Source organism: Somniosus microcephalus, chromosome 9 (assembly GCF_052327205.1).
Source record: "Somniosus microcephalus isolate GS21.2 chromosome 9, FLI_Smic_1.0, whole genome shotgun sequence".
In the NCBI taxonomy this organism is placed as follows: Eukaryota; Metazoa; Chordata; class Chondrichthyes; order Squaliformes; family Somniosidae; genus Somniosus; species Somniosus microcephalus.
In genome coordinates, this window is record NC_140995.1 from 156,455,505 (window position 1) to 156,479,193 (window position 23,689).

General features: G+C 48.3%; 1 protein-coding gene across 2 annotated transcripts in view; it reads right to left on the reverse strand.

The window, feature by feature from the left end:
* Positions 1–23,689, reverse strand: part of epha7 (eph receptor A7) — a 378,611-nt gene that overhangs the window by 15,425 nt on the left and 339,497 nt on the right. For both annotated transcript variants that reach the window (XM_085997415.1, XM_085997413.1), the window contains exon 14: positions 3,008–3,217. In XM_085997415.1, coding sequence (XP_085853541.1) covers positions 3,008–3,217 — 210 coding nt within the window. The remainder of the gene's footprint in view (positions 1–3,007; positions 3,218–23,689) is intronic.

Below are 23,689 nucleotides of genomic sequence, written 5' to 3' on the forward strand. Positions count from 1 at the left end.
TGTTTTATTTCACACACTTTAACTCCAACATTCCTGGGAGGCCTTGGGGTGGGACAGATCCTGAGCAGAGCAGAACTTCCACCACCCCAGTGCTGAAAGCACTGAATCCATCCAAAATCCTGGGACCTGGATAATTTAAGTGTTAAGGGTCGGTGCCTACACTATTTCTGACACTTGCCTCACCGAGGTGGGGAGGATTTTTGTTGTGGCACATTGCCACAGCATTCTCGGTCCTGCAGGACTCTGGGAGAGATGGAAAAATAATTAAAAACCTGCTTCTGTCTTCTGCAGTTTTCAACAATGCTGAAGCAGTGGATCTGGTCAACAATTTTAACAGTTCCTTTCTCCCGCCTCATGGCCCTAGTAACACTGAACACCAGGGATTCACAAGTTTCCTTTGTATCCTTGCTCAGGGCGTGAATGAGGAAAATATGCCATGTGATGTACTTCCTCATTGACATCACATTATAATGCACCTGCAAAATTGTGGGTGGGTGTAATATGACCGTGTGCCCAAGAGTACTGGGATTTGCAATGAGGCTAAAAAAGGGGCGGGGCCCTGGTGGAACCAAGCTCTGCCTCAAATTCTATCTCGCTCCCACTGGCAGTCAGCTGTAGCATTGCCCTTCCCAGCCCCAGGAATTTTGTGGCCATGGGCTGATTTTCAGAGCATGCGCTGGTGGTGGGAAGTCTCACATATCAAGACATCGATGGACGGACGCTCACAGGCAGCATGCCTGCAATTTCTCAATATCTCTGCGCAGTGCGTAAAATTTCCACTACCAGACTGTACTTGGCAAATCAGCCCTTTCGTTTTGGATGTTCTTCTTTACCGATCTTTACTTATGTTATAGATTCCCACTCCAGTTTGACTGAATCAGGAGACTGGAATCTATCTGTAACCTTAATTTCTGAAAAAGTTACTTAACTCTTCACATGCTCCATAATCCAGTCCGCACTACTTTTTTGCTTCCTTCAACTTTTCAAAATATTTTAATAATCTAAATATATTTGGTGGTATAACCATTGTTCAATGAGAGTAACCTCTGTCAATAACTGTTTTTTGGGTGGGTTTGTCAATTGTAATACTTAATCCCTTTTTATAATCACACGGATTATAAATGCACCTCAAAAAACAACTGTACCACTCCTTCGCCTCAAGCAGATGAGCAATCATTTGAAACATCACCCAGACTGATCAATGATGCTCATTAACCCTACAATATGCTACAATATGAGAATGAAAAATGAATATGATTTGTTGTGTGGACAAAAATATTTTCAGTGATATACTGAAAAAGGACTCTGATATCTATAAAAGCAAAGCTGGTGAGTGATAAAGCAGTCACTATACTACAGCTTAACAAAAATCAACTCACAGTTTCTCTCCCCAGAAACACCTGAACTAGTATGTGACTTTGTAACCTCCATGTGCTTTAGACTCTGATCATTACTGTGGTATAAATAGGAAGTTATGATTGCCTGGGCACGTACTAAATCTTGCTAAAGGGAGTTTAGGCCCACCAAAATTTATCAAGAAGGTGGATCAGGTAACAGAAAGCACAGGTTCTGATCTGAAATAGACAGAGTGAACTCAATTTCAGTGTGTGTGCATACACATATAGGATAACAGATAGCTTGAGGTGTGTTATAAGCCAGTGATACATCAAGTGATTCCAATGACATGACAGTTCATGAGTAGGGCAATTGGTGAATGTCATTTCATAGCACATTTACAATCGCCAGCAGAGGGGTCAAACTTGTGCACATGATTTAGCTCCTATTTGCAATTAGAAAGATGCAATTTTTTTTTAACTCACAATTTAGACAAGAAAACCCCTATTGGCAACAAAAGGTGCAACTCTGACTTTGGTTTTCTGCCACTATAAATTGCAAGAGCAGCAAGAGTAAATTCAATGCCTACCAAAAAAATGCCCACCACTCGCCTGACGCAGCCTCCCTGCTCCTGCTCCATACCACAATTGAAGCAATTTCTAAAATAATTACATTGTCATTGCTTCGCTAATTGCCCAAGACTAATTTTTAATAAAAGCTTTTAAGTGTGGAACAAAGTGAGAGAAGCAGAACTGCTTTGAAATAAACTCCTATATATTTTATCCTTTATAATGCATACAAGGTTAAAGACAACTTACGACAATAACTTGCTTTTACATGGCATGTTTAATACAGAAAACGCTATAAGGCACTTTACTGAGTGCAGCTGTAGAAGGGTTAGGAAAGATGACTGAAAGTGTGGTCTAAAAGTAGGTTCTGAGGAGACTTTCAAAAGTGGGAGAGACATAGTAAGGCAGAGCAAATGAGGGGTGGAAATCCCAAAAATAGTGATGGTACAAGATGGTTGAAGGCTCTGCAATCAATAGAAGAATGGAGGGGTGGGGTGGGTGAACAAGCTTGTGTCAGAGGAACTAAAGGACATGGATTTGGATGCAAGACTGGAGCTAATGGAGGTTGGTGAAGATGGGAGTGATGGATCAGTGGGACTTAGTATGAGATAGGAGTTTTCAATAAGTTGGTGTTGTAAAGGGTGGAATTTCGGATCCCAGTAAAGAGGACATTGGAGAAGTCGAGTCGACGGGTAACAAAGGCATGGTTAAGAGTTTCTGTGACTGTGGAGGTTAAGCTATGACGTTGGCAGCAGATGTTGAGATGAAAGTAAGTGGTCTTGGTGACCAATGTCAGTGGTGATTTTAACCATAGTGTACATGGTGCTGTGGGTTAGCTTTACATCCCACTCGATTTAATCTCCATTGCCTGCAGGGTTTAAAATCGGCCTTCAACCATATCCTGGCAGCTTCCCGCTAAATTTACCCTCTATAACTCAGCTGCTAGTTAGTATTTTTGAGTAATTGTAAACTGTGTGCTGCAAACAGAGCACGATATTGCAGAATGTGAGCCAGATAGTAAACTTTAAGAGCTGGGTGTACATTTGGTGATGGTAAAAATTATTTCTCCAACCATCATGAATGATGTGCTGTATTTTACTTACTGTCGTGGTGTAGACAGCCTCTGGATCATCTTCCACAATTCTTGAGAGACCAAAATCAGAAACTTTGCAGACAAGGTTGCTATTGACCAGAATGTTACGAGCTGCCAGATCCCTGTGCACGTAACCCATGTCGGCGAGGTACCTCATCCCAGCTGCTATCCCACGTAGCATTCCCACTAGCTGAATTACTGTGAACTGGCCATCATGTTTCTAATGGGATAAAAACAATGATTATCTGTAACCTTTGAGAGAGAAATTTTGTGCAACACTTAGGGGTAGATTTTCCTGGAGACGTCAGGCGGGGTTTCAGGCGTGTGGGGGGGGAAAATCCCGAATTCGGGGGTCCCGTCACCATCCCGCCCAAAACCCGCCTCCACGTAAGTTTCACAGGAGGCGGGTACCCGCCCTGCACTGGGACCCGCCGACCCGGGGCGGGAAGGGATTAGTGCCAATTAACTGCCTATTAACAGGTAGTTAACAGGCAGTTTTTAGCCTAATCCCTATTTTGAGGGGTGTCGTGTGGGATTCCCGACAGCTCCAAACCACGCCAGGTTAGAGCAGTCAGGCCGTCGGGTTGAAGGACTTGGAGGGGTCGCGATGTCGGTGTACAGATGAGTGATGGGTGCATAAGTGCAAAGGTAAGTGTGTTTGGTGTGTCTAAAGTGTGTAAAGAAGTTTAAATTACCTGTACTTACCTTAACAGCCTTTCTTCCTCTAGGTTTCGGGAGTCCATCACTCAGCCGGCATTGAAAGCAAAATGGCTGCGATCTGTCAAAAGTGACAGCCTTCAGCTTTCATTGCCGGTGACAGTTCAAACTGAGTCTGTGTAGAAGGACTCAGGTTAGAAGTCAGACTGTCAGTGTTTGACAGCTTCAAACAGCTGTGAAACACTGATATTTCATCTGTCAAGAACTCTTGACAGATGAAATTTCAGTCTGTGATGTCACCTGTTGCCGGGTGGCCCTTAATTGGCCTGCTGAGCCCGCTGGGCGGGCTCAACAAGGTCAATCAAGGGAAAATCGCGTGGATTGGCCGGACGTCAATGTAGGCGGGACTAAAACCCGAAAGTTGTAGTCCCGCCTCCTTCCCGACAGCTTAAGGAAAGTCGACCCCTTATTATTTAATCCATCATACCTCATTCCTGTCAGATTAACATCATGAATAATGCATAAAAAAGAGAAAACTGCCTGAATCAGTAAGCCTTTACTTTCAATCTCAGACATGTCGGCCTGGCTCAGTTGGTTGCACTCTGACCTCTGAGTCAGGTAACTGTGACTTCAAGCCCTACTCCAGGATTTGAGCACAAAACCGAGGCGCATGGGAACACCATCACCTGCAAGTTGCCCTCCAAGTCGCACACCATCCTGACTTGGAAATATAACGCCATTCCTTCATTGTCGCTGGGTCAAAATCCTGGAACTCCCTCCCTAAACGCACTATGGGAGCACCTTCACCACACGGACTGCAGCGGTTCAAGGCGGCGGCTCACCACCACCTTCTCAAGGGCAATTAGGGATGGGCAATAAATGCTGGCCTTGCCAGCAACGCCCACATCCCATGAACAAATTTTTAAAAAGGCTGACACTTCAGTGCAGTACTGAGGTATTGTTCTTTGGATAAGACCTTGTTAGCCTGTTTCCAGTTGTTCAGGTGGATATTATAGATTTCATAGGATACACAGATGTAAAATTGGCTGGGCTCCGTTACACGTGTGGGATCCTTTTTGCTCGATTTTCCTCTATGTACTGCACCCAGGTAAGCCTTTAGCCCAAACACAGGAAGAGGAAAATCTGCCCAATGTAATTTAATGTGATTACTGGTGTTTAACTCACGCTCAACCCACAACCTACACTGGGGCTGAGATTGCACAGTAAATGCTGGGTAAAAAGTGACTATTTATAGAAGTATGGCACAGCATGACAAATGTTCCTTAATGCCCACTCCAATATTTACAAACAGTCCCTATGTTTAGGTTAGATTTCTACATGCCACAGAAGAGGAGCTTGTACTTGAGAAAGGATAGGCTGAGTGACTGATGGAGGTATTGGTATTTGAGAACAGGACAAGCTGAGTGACTGATGGAGGTATTGGTATTTGAGGACAGGACAGGCTGAGTGACTGATGGAGGTATTGGTATTTGAGGACAGGACAGGCTGAGTGACTGATGGAGGTATTGGTATTTGAGGACAGGACAGGCTGAGTGACTGATGGAGGTATTGGTATTTGAGGGCAGGACAGGCTGAGTTACTGATGGAGGTATTGGTATTTGAGGGGTGGACAGGCTGAGTGACTGATGGAGGTATTGGTATTTGAGGGGAGGACAGGCTGAGTGATTGATGGAGGTATTGGTATTTGAGGACAGGAGAGGCTGAGTGACTGATGGAGGTATTGGTACTTGAGGGGAGGACAGGCTGAGTGACTGATGGAGGTATTGGTATTTGAGAGGAGGACAGGCTGAGTGATTGATGGAGGTATTGGTATTTGAGGGGAGGACAGGCTGAGTGACTGATGGAGGTATTGGTATTTGAGGACAGGACAGGCTGAGGGACTGATGGAGGTATTGGTACTTGAGGGGAGGACAGGCTGAGTGGCTGATGGAGGTATTGGTATTTGAGGGGAGGACAGGCTGAGTGATTGATGGAGGTATTGGTATTTGAGGACAGGAGAGGCTGAGTGACTGATGGAGGTATTGGTATTTGAGGACAGGCTGAGGGACTGATGGAGGTATTGGTATTTGAGGGGAGGACAGGCTGAGTGACTGATGGAGGTATTGGTATTTGAGGACAGGACAGGCTGAGTGACTGATGGAGGTATTGGTATTTGAGGACAGGCTGAGTGACTGATGGAGGTATTGGTATTTGAGGATTGGACAGGCTGAGTGACTGATGGAGGTATTGGTATTTGAGGATTGGACAGGCTGAGTGACTGATGGAGGTATTGGTATTTGAGGATTGGACAGGCTGAGGGACTGATGGAGGTATTGGTATTTGAGGGGAGGACAGGCTGAGTGACTGATGGAGGTATTGGTATTTGAGGGGAGGACAAGCTGAGTGACTGATGGAGGTATTGGTATTTGAGGGGAGGACAGGCTGAGTGACTGATGGAGGTATTGGTATTTGAGGGGAGGACAGGCTGAGTGACTGATGGAGGTATTGGTATTTGAGGGGAGGACAGGCTGAGTGACTGATGGAGGCATTGTTATTTGAGGGGAGGACAGGCTGAGTGACTGATGGAGGTATTGGTATTTGAGGACAGGACAGGCTGAGTGACTGATGGAGGTATTGGTATTTGAGGGGAGGACAAGCTGAGTGACTGATGGAGGTATTGGTATTTGAGGACAGGACAAGCTGAGTGACTGATGGAGGTATTGGTATTTGAAGACAGGACAGGCTGAGTGACTGATGGAGGTATTGGGATTTGAGGGGAGGACAGGCTGAGTGACTGATGGACGTATTGGTATTTGAAGACAGGACAGGCTGAGTGACTGATGGACGTATTGGGTTTTGAGGGGAGGACAGGCTGAGTGACTGATGGAGGTATTGGTATTTGAGGACAGGACAGGCTGAGTGACTGATGGAGGTATTGGTATTCGAGGGGAGGACAGGCTGAGTGACTGATGGAGGTATTGGTATTTGAGGACAGGACAGGCTGAGTGACTGCCGGAGGTATTGGTATTTGAGGACAGGACAGGCTGAGTGACTGATGGAGGTATTGGTATTTGAGGGGAGGACAGGCTGAGTGACTGATGGAGGTATTGGGATTTGAGGGGAAGACAGGCTGAGTGACTGATGGAGGTATTGGTATTTGAGGACAGGACAGGCTGAGTGACTGATGGAGGTATTGGTATTTGAGGACAGGACAGGCTGAGTGACTGATGGAGGTATTGGTATTTGAAGACAGGACAGGCTGAGTGACTGATGGGGGTATTGGTATTTGAGGACAGGACAGGCTGAGTGACTGATGGAGGTATTGGTATTTGAGGACAGGACAGGCTGAGTGACTGATGGAGGTATTGGTATTTGAAGACAGGACAGGCTGAGTGACTGATGGAGGTATTGGTATTTGAGGGGAGGACAGGCTGAGTGACTGATGGAGGTATTGGTAGTTGAGGGCAGGACAGGCTGAGTGACTGATGGAGGTGTTGGTAGTTGAGGACAGGACAAGCTGAGTGACTGATGGAGGTATTGGTATTTGAGGAGAGGACAGGCTGAGTGACTGATGGAGGTATTGTTATTTGAGGGGAGGGCAGGCTGAGTGACTGATGGAGGTATTGGTATTTGAGGACAGGACAGGCTGAGTGACTGATGGAGGTATTGGTATTTGAGGGGAGGACAGGCTGAGTGACTGATGGAGGAATTGGTATTTGAGGGGTGGACAGGCTGAGTGACTGATGGAGGTATTGGTATTTGAGGGGAGGACAGGCTGAGTGACTGATGGAGGTATTGGTATTTGAGGACAGGACAGGCTGAGTGACTGATGGAGGTATTGGTATTTGAGGACAGGACAGGCTGAGTGACTGATGGAGGTATTGGTATTTGAGGATTGGACAGGCTGAGTGACTGATGGAGGTATTGGTATTTGAGGATTGGACAGGTTGAGTGACTGATGGAGGTATTGGTTTTTGAAGGGAGGAGAGGCTGAGTGACTGATGGAGGTATTGGTATTTGAGGGGAGGACAGGCTGAGTGACTGATGGAGGTCTTGGTCTTTGAGGGGAGGACAGGCTGAGTGACTGATGGAGGTATTGGTATTTGAGGGGAGGACAGGCTGAGTGACTGATGGAGGTATTGGTATTTGAGGACAGGACAAGCTGAGTGACTGATGGAAGTATTGGTATTTGAGGGGAGGACAGGCTGAGTGACTGATGGAGGTATTGGTATTTGAGGGGAGGACAGGCTGAGTGACTGATGGAGGTATTGGTATTTGAGGGGAGGACAGGCTGAGTGACTGATGGAGGTATTGGTATTTGAGGACAGGACAGGCTGAGTGACTGCCGGAGGTATTGGTATTTGAGGACAGGACAGGCTGAGTGACTGATGGAGGTATTGGTGTTTGAGGGGAGGACAGGCTGAGTGACTGATGGAGGCATTGGTATTTGAGGACAGGACAGGCTGAGTTACTGATGGAGGTATTGGTATTTGAGGGAGGACAGGCTGAGTGACTGATGGAGGTATTGGGATTTGAGGGGAGGACAGGCTGAGTGACTGATGGAGGTATTGGGATTTGAGGGGAGGACAGGCTGAGTGACTGATGGAGGTATTGGTATTTGAGGACAGGACAGGCTGAGTTACTGATGGAGGTATTGGTATTTGAGGGAGGACAGGCTGAGTGACTGATGGAGGTATTGGTATTTGAGGGGAGGAGAGGCTGAGTGACTGATGGAGGTATTGGTATTTGAGGGGAGGACAGGCTGAGTGACTGATGGAGGTATTGGTCTTTGAGGGGAGGACAGGCAGGGTGACTGATGGAGGTATTGGTATTTGAGGGGAGGACAGGCTGAGTGACTGATGGAGGTATTGGTATTTGAAGACAGGACAAGCTGAGTGACTGATGGAGGTATTGGTATTTGAGGACAGGACAGGCTGAGTGACTGATGGAAGTATTGGTATTTGAGGACAGGACAGGCTGAGTGACTGATGGAGGTATTGGTATTTGAGGGGAGGACAGGCTAAGTGACTGATGGAGGTATTGGTATTTGAGGGGAGGACAGGCTGAGTGATTGATGGAGGTATTGGTATTTGAGGACAGGACAGGCTGAGTGACTGCTGGAGGTATTGGTATTTGAGGACAGGACAGGCTGAGTGACTGATGGAGGTATTGGTATTTGAGGGGAGGACAGGCTGAGTGACTGATGGGGGTATTGGTATCTGAGGATAGGACAGGCTGAGTGACTGATGGAGGTATTGGTATTTGAGGGGAGGACAGGCTGAGTGACTGATGGAGGTATTGGTATTTGAGGGCAGGACAGGCTGAGTGACTGCTGGAGGTATTGGTATTTGAGGACAGGACAGGCTGAGTGACTGATGGAGGTATTGGTATTTGAGGGGAGGACAGGCTGAGTGACTGATGGAGGTATTGGTATTTGAGGATTGGACAGGCTGAGTGACTGATGGAGGTATTGGTATTTGAGGATTGGACAGGCTGAGTGACTGATGGAGGTATTGGTATTTGAGGATTGGACAGGCTGAGAGACTGATGGAGGTTTTGGTATTTGAGGGGAGGACAGGCTGAGTGACTGATGGAGGTATTGGTATTTGAGGGGAGGACAGGCTGAGTGACTGATGGAGGTATTGGTATTTGAGGGGAGGACAGGCTGAGTGACTGATGGAGGTATTGGTATTTGAGGACCGGACAGGCTGAGTGACTGATGGAGGTATTGGTATTTGAGGACAGGACAGGCTGAGTGACTGATGGGGGTATTGGTATTTGAGGACAGGACAGGCTGAGTGACTGATGGAGGTATTGGTATTTGAGGACAGGACAGGCTGAGTGACTGATGGAGGTATTGGTATTTGAGGACAGGACAGGCAGAGTTCCTGATGGAGGTATTGGTATTTGAGGGAGGACAGGCTGAGTGACTGATGGAGGTATTGGGATTTGAGGGGAGGACAGGCTGAGTGACTGATGGAGGTATTGGGATTTGAGGGGAGGACAGGCTGAGTGACTGATGGAGGTATTGGTATTTGAGGACAGGACAGGCTGAGTTACTGATGGAGGTATTGGTATTTGAGGGAGGACAGGCTGAGTGACTGATGGAGGTATTGGTATTTGAGGGGAGGAGAGGCTGAGTGACTGATGGAGGTATTGGTATTTGAGGGGAGGACAGGCTGAGTGACTGATGGAGGTATTGGTATTTGAGGGGAGGACAGGCTGAGTGACTGATGGAGGTATTGGTATTTGAGGACAGGACAAGCTGAGTGACTGATGGAGGTATTGGTATTTGAGGACAGGACAGGCTGAGTGACTGATGGAAGTATTGGTATTTGAGGACAGGACAGGCTGAGTGACTGATGGAGGTATTGGTATTTGAGGGGAGGACAGGCTAAGTGACTGATGGAGGTATTGGTATTTGAGGACAGGACAGGATGAGTGACTGATGGAGGTATTGGTATTTGAGGGGAGGACAGGCTGAGTGATTGATGGAGGTATTGGTATTTGAGGACAGGACAGGCTGAGTGACTGCTGGAGGTATTGGTATTTGAGGACAGGACAGGCTGAGTGACTGATGGAGGTATTGGTATTTGAGGGGAGGACAGGCTGAGTGACGGATGGAGGTATTGGTATTTGAGGATAGGACAGGCTGAGTGACTGATGGAGGTATTGGTATTTGAGGGGAGGACAGGCTGAGTGACTGATGGAGGTATTGGTATTTGAGGACAGGACAGGCTGAGTGACTGCTGGAGGTATTGGTATTTGAGGACAGGACAGGCTGAGTGACTGATGGAGGTATTGGTATTTGAGGGGAGGACAGGCTGAGTGACTGATGGAGTTATTGGAATTTGAGGATTGGACAGGCTGAGTGACTGATGGAGGTATTGATATTTGAGGGGAGGACAGGCTGAGTGACTGATGGAGGTATTGGTATTTGAGGGGAGGACAGGCTGAGTGACTGATGGAGGTGTTGGTATTTGAGGACAGGACAGGCTGAGTGACTGATGGAGGTATTGGTATTTGAGGACAGGACAGGCTGAGTGACTGATGGAGGTATTGGTATTTGAGGACAGGACAGGCTGAGTGACTGATGGAGGTATTGGTATTTGAGGACAGGACAGGCTGAGTTACTGATGGAGGTATTGGTATTTGAGGGGAGGACAGGCTGAGTGACTGATGGAGGTATTGGTATTTGAGGGGAGGACAGGCTGAGTGACTGATGGAGGTATTGGTATTTGAGGACAGGACAGGCTGAGTGACTGATGGAGGTATTGGTATTTGAGGACAGGCTGAGTGACTGATGGAGGTATTGGTATTTGAGGGGAGGACAGGCTGAGTGACTGACAGAGGTATTGGTATTTGAGGACAGGACAGGATGAGTGACTGATGGAGGTATCGGTATTTGAGGACAGGCTGAGTGACTGATGGAGGTATTGGTATTTGAGGATTGGACAGGCTGAGTGACTGATGGAGGTATTGGTATTTGAGGATTGGACAGGCTGAGTGACTGATGGAGGTATTGGTATTTGAGGATTGGACAGGCTGAGTGACTGATGGAGGTATTGGTATTTGAGGGGAGGACAGGCTGAGTGACTGATGGAGGTATTGGTATTTGAGGGGAGGACAGGCTGAGTGACTGATGGAGGTATTGGTATTTGAGGGGAGGACAGGCTGAGTGACTGATGGAGGTATTGGTATTTGAGGACCAAACAGGCTGAGTGACTGATGGAGGTATTGGTATTTGAGGACAGGACAGGCTGAGTGACTGATGGAGGTATTGGTATTTGAGGACAGGACAGGCTGAGTGACTGATGGAGGTATTGGTATTTGAGGACAGGACAGGCTGAGTGACTGATGGAGGTATTGGTATTTGAGGACAGGACAGGCTGAGTTACTGATGGAGGTATTGGTATTTGAGGGGAGGACAGGCTGAGTGACTGATGGAGGTATTGGTATTTGAGGACAGGACAGGCTGAGTGACTGATGGAGGTATTGGTATTTGAGGACAGGCTGAGTGACTGATGGAGGTATTGGTATTTGAGGGGAGGACAGGCTGAGTGACTGATGGAGGTATTGGTATTTGAGGACAGAACAGGCTGAGTGACTGATGGAGGTATTGGTATTTGAGGACAGGCTGAGTGACTGATGGAGGTATTGGTATTTGAGGATTGGACAGGCTGAGTGACTGATGGAGGTATTGGTATATGAGGATTGGACAGGCTGAGTGACTGATGGAGGTATTGGTATTTGAGGATTGGACAGGCTGAGGGACTGATGGAGGTATTGGTATTTGAGGGGAGGACAGGCTGAGTGACTGATGGAGGTATTGGTATTTGAGGGGAGGACAGGCTGAGTGACTGATGGAGGTATTGGTATTTGAGGGGAGGACAGGCTGAGTGACTGATGGAGGTATTGGTATTTGAGGGGAGGACAGGCTGAGAGACTGATGGAGGTATTGGTATTTGAGGGGAGGACAGGCTGAGTGACTGATGGAGCTATTGGTATTTGAGGGGAGGACAAGCTGAGTGACTGATGGAGGTATTGGTATTTGAGGACAGGACAAGCTGAGTGACTGATGGAGGTATTGGTATTTGAAGACAGGACAGGCTGAGTGACTGATGGAGGTATTGGTATTTGAGGACAGGACAGGCTGAGTGACTGATGGAGGTATTGGTATTTGAGGGAGGACAGGCTGAGTGACTGATGGAGGTATTGGGATTTGAGGGGAGGACAGGCTGAGTGACTGATGGAGGTATTGGTATTTGAGGACAGGACAGGCTGAGTGACTGATGGAGGTATTGGTATTTGAGGGGAGGACAGGCTGAGTGACTGATGGAGTTATTGGTATTTGAGGGGAGGACAGGCTGAGTGACTGATGGAGGTATTGGTATTTGAGGGGAAGACAGGCTGAGTGACTGATGGAGCTATTGGTATTTGAGGGGAGGACAAGCTGAGTGACTGATGGAGGTATTGGTATTTGAGGGGAGGACAGGCTGAGTGACTGATGGAGGTATTGGTATTTGAGGGGAGGACAGGCTGAGTGACTGATGGAGGTATTGGTATTTGAGGACAGGACAGGCTGAGTGACTGATGGAGGTATTGGTATTTGAGGACAGGCTGAGTGACTGTTGGAGGTATTGGTATTTGAGGACAGGACAGGCTGAGTGACTGATGGAGGTATTGGTATTTGAGGACAGGCTGAGTGACTGATGGAGGTATTGGTATTTGAGGATTGGACAGGCTGAGTGACTGATGGAGGTATTGGTATTTGAGGATTGGGCAGGCTGAGTGACTGATGGAGGTATTGGTATTTGAGGATTGGACAGGCTGAGTGACTGATGGAGGTATTGGTATTTGAGGGGAGGACAGGCTGAGTGACTGATGGAGGTATTGGTATTTGAGGGGAGGACAGGCTGAGTGACTGATGGAGGTATTGGTATTTGAGGACAGGACAGGCTGAGTGACAGATGGAGGTAGTGGTATTTGAGGACAGGACAGGCTGAGTGACTGATGGAGGTATTGGTATTTGAGGACAGGACAGGCTGAGTGACTGATGGAGGTATTGGAATTTGAGGACAGGACAGGCTGAGTTACTGATGGAGGTATTGGTATTTGAGGGGAGGACAGGCTGAGTGACTGATGGAGGTATTGGTATTTGAGGGGAGGACAGGCTGAGTGACTGATGGAGGTATTGGTATTTGAGGACAGGACAGGCTGAGTGACTGATGGAGGTATTGGTATTTGAGGACAGGCTGAGTGACTGATGGAGGTATTGGTATTTGAGGACAGGACAGGCTGAGTGACTGATGGAGGTATTGGTATTTGAGGACAGGCTGAGTGACTGATGGAGGTATTGGTATTTGAGGGGAGGACAGGCTGAGTGACTGATGGAGGTATTGGTATTTGAGGACAGGACAGGCTGATTGACTGATGGAGGTATTGGTATTTGAGGACAGGCTGAGTGACTGATGGAGGTATTGGTATTTGAGGATTGGACAGGCTGAGTGACTGATGGAGGTATTGGTATTTGAGGATTGGACAGGGTGAGGGACTGATGGAGGTATTGGTATTTGAGGGGAGGACAGGCTGAGTGACTGATGGAGGTATTGGTATTTGAGGGGAGGACAGGCTGAGTGACTGATGGAGGTATTGGTATTTGAGGGGAGGACAGGCTGAGTGACTGATGGAGGTATTGGTATTTGAGGGGAGGACAGGCTGAGTGACTGATGGAGGTATTGGTATTTGAGGGGAGGACAGGCTGAGTGACTGATGGAGCTATTGGAATTTGAGGGGAGGACAAGCTGAGTGACTGATGGAGGTATTGGTATTTGAGGACAGGACAAGCTGAGTGACTGATGGAGTTATTGGTATTTGAAGACAGGACAGGCTGAGTGACTGATGGAGGTATTGGTATTTGAGGACAGGACAGGCTGAGTGACTGATGGAGGTATTGGTATTTGAGGGGAGGACAGGCTGAGTGACTGATGGAGGTATTGGGATTTGAGGGGAGGACAGGCTGAGTGACTGATGGAGGTATTGGGATTTGAGGACAGGACAGGCTGAGTGACTGATGGAGGTATTGGTATTTGAGGGGAGGACAGGCTGAGTGACTGATGGAGGTATTGGTATTTGAGGGGAGGACAGGTTGAGTGACTGATGGAGGTATTGGTATTTGAGGGGAGGACAGGCTGAGTGACTGATGGAGGTATTGGTATTTGAGGATAGCACAAGCTGAGTGACTGATGGAGGTATTGGTATTTGAGGACAGGACAGGCTGAGTGACTGATGGAGGTATTGGCATTTGAGCGGAGGACAGGCTGAGTGACTGATGGAGGTATTGGTATTTGAGGACAGGACAAGCTGAGTGACTGATGGAGGTATTGGTATTTGAGGACAGGACAAGCTGAGTGACTGATGGAGGTATTGGTATTTGAGGGGAGGACAGGCTGAGTGACTGATGGAGGTATTGGTATTTGAGGATTGGACAGGCTGAGTGACTGATGGAGGTATTGGTATTTGAGGATTGGACAGGCTGAGTGACTGATGGAAGTATTGGTATATGAGGATTGGACAGGCTGAGTGACTGATGGAGGTATTGGTATTTGAGGACAGGACAGGCTGAGTGACTGATGGAGGTATTGGTATTTGAGGGGAGGCAAGCTGAGTGACTGATGGAGGTATTGGTATTTGAGGACAGGACAGGCTGAGTGACTGATGGAGGTATTGGTATTTGAGGACAGGACAGGCTGAGTGACTGATGGAGGTATTGGAATTTGAGGGGAGGACAAGCTGAGTGACTGATGGAGGTATTGGTATTTGAGGACAGGACAGGCTGAGTGACTGATGGAGGTATTGGTATTTGAGGACAGGACAAGCTGAGTGACTGATGGAGGTATTGGTATTTGAGGGGAGGACAGGCAGAGTGACTGATGGAGGTATTGGTATTTGAGGGGAGGACAGGCTGCGTGACTGATGGAGGTATTGTTTTTGAGGGGAGGACAGGCTGAGTGACTGATGGAGGTATTGGTATTTGAGGGGAGGATAGGCTGAGTGACTGATGGAGGTATTGCTATTTGAGGACAGGACAGGCTGGGTGACTGATGGAGGTATTGGTATTTGAGGACAGGACAGGCTGAGTGACTGATGGAGGTCTTGGGATTTGAGGGGAGGCAAGCTGAGTGACTGATGGAGGTATTGGTATTTGAGGACAGGACAGGCTGAGTGATTGATGGAGGTATTGGTATTTGAGGGGAGGACAGGCTGAGTGACTGATGGAGGTATTGGTATTTGAGGACAGGACAGGCTGAGTGACTGATGGAGGTATTGGTATTTGAGGATAGCACAAGCTGAGTGACTGATGGAGGTATTGGTATTTGAGGACAGGACAGGCTGAGTGACTGATGGAGGTATTGGTATTTGAGGGGAGGACAGGTTGAGTGACTGATGGAGGTATTGGTATTTGAGGGGAGGGCAGGCTGAGTGACTGATGGAGGTATTGGTATTTGAGGATAGCACAAGCTGAGTGACTGATGGAGGTATTGGTATTTGAGGACAGGACAGGCTGAGTGACTGATGGAGGTATTGGTATTTGAGCGGAGGACAGGCTGAGTGACTGATGGAGGTATTGGTATTTGAGGACAGGACAAGCTGAGTGACTGATGGAGGTATTGGCATTTGAGGGGAGGACAGGCTGAGTGACTGATGGAGGTATTGGTATTTGAGGGGAGGACAGGCTGAGTGACTGATGGAGGTATTGGTATTTGAGGACAGGACAGGCTGGGTGACTGATGGAGGTATTGGTATTTGAGGACAGGACAGGCTGAGTGACTGATGGAGGTATTGGGATTTGAGGGGAGGCAAGCTGAGTGACTGATGGAGGTATTGGTATTTGAGGACAGGACAAGCTGAGTGACTGATGGAGGTATTGGTATTTGAGGGGAGGACAGGCTGAGTGACTGATGGAGGTATTGGTATTTGAGGGGAGGACAGGCTGAGTGTCTGATGGAGGTATTGGTATTTGAGGACAGGACAGGCTGGGTGACTGATGGAGGTATTGGTATTTGAGGACAGGACAGGCTGAGTGACTGATGGAGGTATTGGGATTTGAGGGGAGGCAAGCTGAGTGACTGATGGAGGTATTGGTATTTGAGGACAGGACAGGCTGAGTGACTGATGGAGGTATTGGTATTTGAGGAGAGCACAGGCTGAGTGACTGATGGAGGTATTGGTATTTGAGGACAGGACAGGCTGAGTGACTGATGGAGGTATTGGTATTTGAGGACAGGATAGGCTGAGTGACTGATGGAAGTATTAGTATTTGAGGACAGGACAGGCTGAGTGACTGATGGAGGTATTGGTATTTGAGGGGAGGACAGGCTGAGTGACTGATGGAGGTATTGATATTTGAGGGGAGGACAGGTTGAGTGACTGATGGAGGTATTGGTATTTGAGGGGAGGACAGGCTGAGTGACTGATGGAGGTATTGGTATTTGAGGATAGCACAAGCTGAGTGACTGATGGAGGTATTGGTATTTGAGGACAGGACAGACTGAGTGACTGATGGAGGTATTGGTATTTGAGGGGAGGACAGGCTGAGTGACTGATGGAGGTATTGGTATTTGAGGATTGGACAGGCTGAGTGACTGATGGAGGTATTGGTATTTGAGGATTGGACAGGCTGAGTGACTGATGGAAGTATTGGTATTTGAGGATTGGACAGGCTGAGTGACTGATGGAGGTATTGGTATTTGAGGACAGGACAGGCTGAGTGACTGATGGAGGTATTGGTATTTGAGGGGAGGCAAGCTGAGTGACTGATGGAGGTATTGGTATTTGAGGACAGGACAGGCTGAGTGACTGATGGAGGTATTGGTATTTGAGGGGAGGACAGGCTGAGTGACTGATGGCGGTATTGGTATTTGAGGACAGGACAGGCTGAGTGACTGATGGCGGTATTGGTATTTGAGGACAGGACAGGCTGAGTGACGGATGGAGGTATTGGTATTTGAGGTCAGGATAGGCTGAGTGACTGATGGAGGTATTGGTATTTGAGGACAGGACAGGCTGAGTGACTGATGGAGGTATTGGTATTTGAGGGGAGGACAGGTTGAGTGACTGATGGAGGTATTGGTATTTGAGGACAGGACAGGCTGAGTGACTGATGGAGGTATTGGTATTTGAGGCGAGGACAGGCTGAGTGACTGATGGAGGTATTGGTATTTGAGGGGGGGACAGGCTGAGTGACTGATGGAGGTATTGGTATTTGAGGGGAGGACAGGTTGAGTGACTGATGGAGGTATTGGTATTTGAGGGGAGGACAGGCTGAGTGACTGATGGAGGTATTGGTATTTGAGGATAGCACAAGCTGAGTGACTGATGGAGGTATTGGTATTTGAGGACAGGACAGGCTGAGTGACTGATGGAGGTATTGGTATTTGAGGACAGGACAAGTTGAGTGACTGATGGAGGTATTGGTATTTGAGGGGAGGACAGGCTGAGTGACTGATGGAGGTATTGGTATTTGAGGATAGCACAAGCTGAGTGACTGATGGAGGTATTGGTATTTGAGGGGAGGACAGGCTGAGTGACTGATGGAGGTATTGGTATTTGAGGACAGGACAAGTTGAGTGACTGATGGAGGTATTGGTATTTGAGGACAGGACAAGCTGAGTGACTGATGGAGGTATTGGTATTTGAGGGGAGGACAGGCTGAGTGACTGATGGAGGTATTGGCATTTGAGGATTGGACAGGCTGAGTGACTGATGGAGGTATTGGTATTTGAGGATTGGACAGGCTGAGTGACTGATGGAGGTATTGGTATTTGAGGACAGGACAGGCTGAGTGACTGATGGAGGTATTGGTATTTGAGGGGAGGACAGGCTGAGTGACTGATGGGGGTATTGGTATTTGAGGACAGGACAAGCTGAGTGACTGATGGAGGTATTGGTATTTGAGGGGAGGACAGGCTGAGTGACTGATGGAGGTATTGGTATTTGAGGGGAGGACAGGCTGAGTGACTGATGGAGGTATTGGTATTTGAAGACAGGAGAGGCTGAGTGACTTATGGAGGTATTGGTATTTGAGGATAGGACAGGCTGAGTGACTGATGGAGGTATTGGTATTTGAGGGGAGGACAGGCTCAGTGACTGATGGAGGTATTGGTATTTGAGGACAGGACAAGCTGAGTGACTGATGGAGGTATTGGTATTTGAGGGGAGGACAGGCTGAGTGACTGATGGAGGTATTGGTATTTGAGGGGAGGACAGGCTGAGTGACTGATGGAGGTATTGGTATTTGAGGACAGGACAGGCTGAGTGACTGATGGAGGTATTGGTATTTGAGGGCAGGACAGGCTGAGTGACTGATGGAGGTATTGGTATTTGAGGACAGGACAGGCTGAGTGACTGATGGAGGTATTGGTATTTGAGGGGAGGACAGGTTGAGTGACTGATGGAGGTATTGGTATTTGAGGACAGGACAGGCTGAGTGACTGATGGAGGTATTGGTATTTGAGGACAGGACAGGCTGAGTGACTGATGGAGGTATTGGTATTTGAGGACAGGACAGGCTGAGTTCCTGATGGAGGTATTGGTATTTGAGGGGAGGACAGGCTGAGTGACTGATGGAGGTATTGGTATTTGAGGACAGGACAAGCTGAGTGACTGATGGAGGTATTGGTATTTGAGGGGAGGACAGGCTGAGTGACTGATGGAGGTATTGGTATTTGAGGACAGGACAGGCTGAGTGACTGATGGAGGTATTGGTATTTGAGGGGAGGACAGGCTGAGTGACTGATGGAGGTATTGGTATTTGAGGGGAGGACAGGCTGAGTGACTGATGGAGGTATTGGTATTTGAAGACAGGAGAGGCTGAGTGACTTATGGAGGTATTGGTATTTGAGGATAGGACAGGCTGAGTGACTGATGGAGGTATTGGTATTTGAGGGGAGGACAGGCTGAGTGACTGATGGAGGTATTGGTATTTGAGGACAGGACAAGCTGAGTGACTGATGGAGGTATTGTTATTTGAGGGGAGGACAGGCTGAGTGACTGATGGAGGTATTGGTATTTGAGGGGAGGACAGGCTGAGTGACTGATGGAGGTATTGGTATTTGAGGACAGGACAGGCTGAGTGACTGATGGAGGTATTGGTATTTGAGGGCAGGACAGGCTGAGTCACTGATGGAGGTATTGGTATTTGAGGACAGGACAGGCTGAGTGATTGATGGAGGTATTGGTATTTGAGGGGAGGACAGGCTGAGTGACTGATGGAGGTATTGGTATTTGAGGGGAGGACAGGCTGAGTGACTGATGGAGGTATTGGTATTTGAGGGGAGGACAGGCTGAGTGACTGATGGAGGTATTGGTATTTGAGGACAGGACAGGCTGAGTGACTGATGGAGGTATTGGTATTTGAGGGGAGGACAGGCTGAAGGACTGATGGAGGTATTGGTATTTGAGGACAGGACAGGCTGAGTGACTGATGGAGGTATTGGTATTTGAGGGGAGGACAGGCTGAGTGACTGATGGAGGTATTGGTGTTTGAGGACAGGATAGGCTGAGTGACTGATGGAGGTATTGGTATTTGAGGACAGGACAGGCTGAGTGACTGATGCAGGTATTGGTATTTGAGGGGAGGACAGGTTGAGTGACTGATGGAGGTATTGGTATTTGAGGACAGGACAGGCTGAGTGACTGATGGAGGTATTGGTATTTGAGGACAGGACAGGCTGAGTTACTGATGGAGGTATTGGTATTTGAGGGGAGGACAGGCTGAGTGACTGATGGAGGTATTGGTATTTGAGGACAGGACAAGCTCAGTGACTGATGGAGGTATTGGTATTTGAGGGGAGGACAGGCTGAGTGACTGATGGAGGTATTGGTATTTGAGGGGAGGACAGGCTGAGTGACTGATGGAGGTATTGGTATTTGAGGACAGGACAGGCTGAGTGACTGATGGAGGTATTGGTATTTGAGGACAGGACAGGCTGAGTGACTGATGGAGGTGTTGGTATTTGAGGACAGGACAGGCTGAGTGACTGATGGAGGTATTGGTATTTGAGGGGAGGACAGGCTGAGTGACTGATGGAGGTATTGGTATTTGAGGGGAGGACAGGCTGAGTGACTGATGGAGGTATTGGTATTTGAGGGGAAGACAGGCTGAGTGACTGATGGAGGTATTGGTATTTGAGGACAGGACAGGCTGAGTGACTGATGGAGGTATTGGTATTTGAGGGGAGGACAGGCTGAGTGACTGATGGAGGTATTGGTTTTTGAGGAAAGGACAGGCTGAGTGACTGATGGAGGTATTGGTATTTGAGGGGAGGACAGGCTGAGTGACTGATGGAGGTATTGGTTTTTGAGGACAGGACAGGCTGAGTGACTGATGGAGGTATTGGTATTTGAGGACAGGACAGGCTGAGTGACTGATGGAGGTATTGGTATTTGAGGACAGGACAGGCTGAGTGACTGATGGAGGTATTGGTATTTGAGGGGAGGACAGGCTGAGTGACTGATGGAGGTATTGGTATTTGAGGGGAGGACAGGCTGAGTGACTGATGGAGGTATTGGTATTTGAGGACAGGACAAGCTGAGTGACTGATGGAGGTATTGGTATTTGAGGGGAGGACAGGCTGAGTGACTGATGGAGGTATTGGTATTTGAGGGGAGGACAGGCTGAGTGACTGATGGAGGTATTGGTATTTGAGCACAGGACAGGCTGAGTGACTGATGGAGGTATTGGTATTTGAGGACAGGACAGGCTGAGTGACTGATGGAGGTATTGGTATTTGAGGACAGGACAGGCTGAGTGACTGATGGAGGTATTGGTGTTTGAGGGGAGGACAGGCTGAGTGACTGGTGGAGGTATTGGTATTTGAGGGGAGGACAGGCTGAGTGACTGATGGAGGTATTGGTATTTGAGGGGAGGACAGGCTGAGTGACTGATGGAGGTATTGGTATTTGAGGACAGGACAGGCTGAGTGACTGATGGAGGTATTGGTATTTGAGGGGAGGACAGGCTGAGTGACTGATGGAGGTATTGGTATTTGAGGACAGGACAGGCTGAGTGACTGATGGAGGTATTGGTATTTGAGGGGAGAACAGGCTGAGTGACTGATGGAGGTATTGGTGTTTGAGGACAGGACAGGCTGAGTGACTGATGGAGGTATTGGTATTTGAGGACAGGACAGGCTGAGTGACTGATGGAGGTATTGGTATTTGAGGACAGGACAGGCTGAGTGACTGATGGAGGTATTGGTATTTGAGGGGAGGACAGGCTGAGTGACTGATGGAGGTATTGGTATTTGAGGGGAGGACAGGCTGAGTGACTGATGGAGGTATTGGTATTTGAGGACAGGACAGGCTGAGTGACTGCCGGAGGTATTGGTATTTGAGGACAGGACAGGCTGAGTGACTGATGGAGGTATTGGTATTTGAGGACAGGAGAGGCTGAGTGACTGATCGAGGTATTGGTATTTGAGGGGAGGACAGGCTGAGTGACTGATGGAGGTATTGGTATTTGAGGACAGGACAGGCTGAGTGACTGATGGAGGTATTGGTATTTGAGAGGAGGACAGGCTGAGTGACTGATGGAGGTATTGGTATTTGAGGGGAGGACAGGCTGAGTGACTGATGGAGGTATTGGTATTTGAGGACAGGACAGGCTGAGTGACTGCCGGAGGTATTGGTATTTGAGGACAGGACAGGCTGAGTGACTGATGGAGGTATTGGTATTTGAGGACAGGACAGGCTGAGTGACTGATGGAGGTATTGGTATTTGAGGGGAGGACAGGCTGAGTGACTGATGGAGGTATTGGTATTTGAGGACAGGACAAGCTGAGTGACTGATGGAGGTATTGTTATTTGAGGGGAGGACAGGCTGAGTGACTGATGGAGGTATTGGTATTTGAGGGGAGGACAGGCTGAGTGACTGATGGAGGTATTGGTATTTGAGGACAGGACAGGCTGAGTGACTGATGGAGGTATTGGTATTTGAGGGCAGGACAGGCTGAGTCACTGATGGAGGTATTGGTATTTGAGGACAGGACAGGCTGAGTGATTGATGGAGGTATTGGTATTTGAGGGGAGGACAGGCTGAGTGACTGATGGAGGTATTGGTATTTGAGGGGAGGACAGGCTGAGTGACTGATGGAGGTATTGGTATTTGAGGGGAGGACAGGCTGAGTGACTGATGGAGGTATTGGTATTTGAGGACAGGACAGGCTGAGTGACTGATGGAGGTATTGGTATTTGAGGGGAGGACAGGCTGAAGGACTGATGGAGGTATTGGTATTTGAGGACAGGACAGGCTGAGTGACTGATGGAGGTATTGGTATTTGAGGGGAGGACAGGCTGAGTGACTGATGGAGGTATTGGTGTTTGAGGACAGGATAGGCTGAGTGACTGATGGAGGTATTGGTATTTGAGGACAGGACAGGCTGAGTGACTGATGCAGGTATTGGTATTTGAGGGGAGGACAGGTTGAGTGACTGATGGAGGTATTGGTATTTGAGGACAGGACAGGCTGAGTGACTGATGGAGGTATTGGTATTTGAGGACAGGACAGGCTGAGTTACTGATGGAGGTATTGGTATTTGAGGGGAGGACAGGCTGAGTGACTGATGGAGGTATTGGTATTTGAGGACAGGACAAGCTCAGTGACTGATGGAGGTATTGGTATTTGAGGGGAGGACAGGCTGAGTGACTGATGGAGGTATTGGTATTTGAGGGGAGGACAGGCTGAGTGACTGATGGAGGTATTGGTATTTGAGGACAGGACAGGCTGAGTGACTGATGGAGGTATTGGTATTTGAGGACAGGACAGGCTGAGTGACTGATGGAGGTGTTGGTATTTGAGGACAGGACAGGCTGAGTGACTGATGGAGGTATTGGTATTTGAGGGGAGGACAGGCTGAGTGACTGATGGAGGTATTGGTATTTGAGGGGAGGACAGGCTGAGTGACTGATGGAGGTATTGGTATTTGAGGGGAAGACAGGCTGAGTGACTGATGGAGGTATTGGTATTTGAGGACAGGACAGGCTGAGTGACTGATGGAGGTATTGGTATTTGAGGGGAGGACAGGCTGAGTGACTGATGGAGGTATTGGTTTTTGAGGAAAGGACAGGCTGAGTGACTGATGGAGGTATTGGTATTTGAGGGGAGGACAGGCTGAGTGACTGATGGAGGTATTGGTTTTTGAGGACAGGACAGGCTGAGTGACTGATGGAGGTATTGGTATTTGAGGACAGGACAGGCTGAGTGACTGATGGAGGTATTGGTATTTGAGGACAGGACAGGCTGAGTGACTGATGGAGGTATTGGTATTTGAGGGGAGGACAGGCTGAGTGACTGATGGAGGTATTGGTATTTGAGGGGAGGACAGGCTGAGTGACTGATGGAGGTATTGGTATTTGAGGACAGGACAAGCTGAGTGACTGATGGAGGTATTGGTATTTGAGGGGAGGACAGGCTGAGTGACTGATGGAGGTATTGGTATTTGAGGGGAGGACAGGCTGAGTGACTGATGGAGGT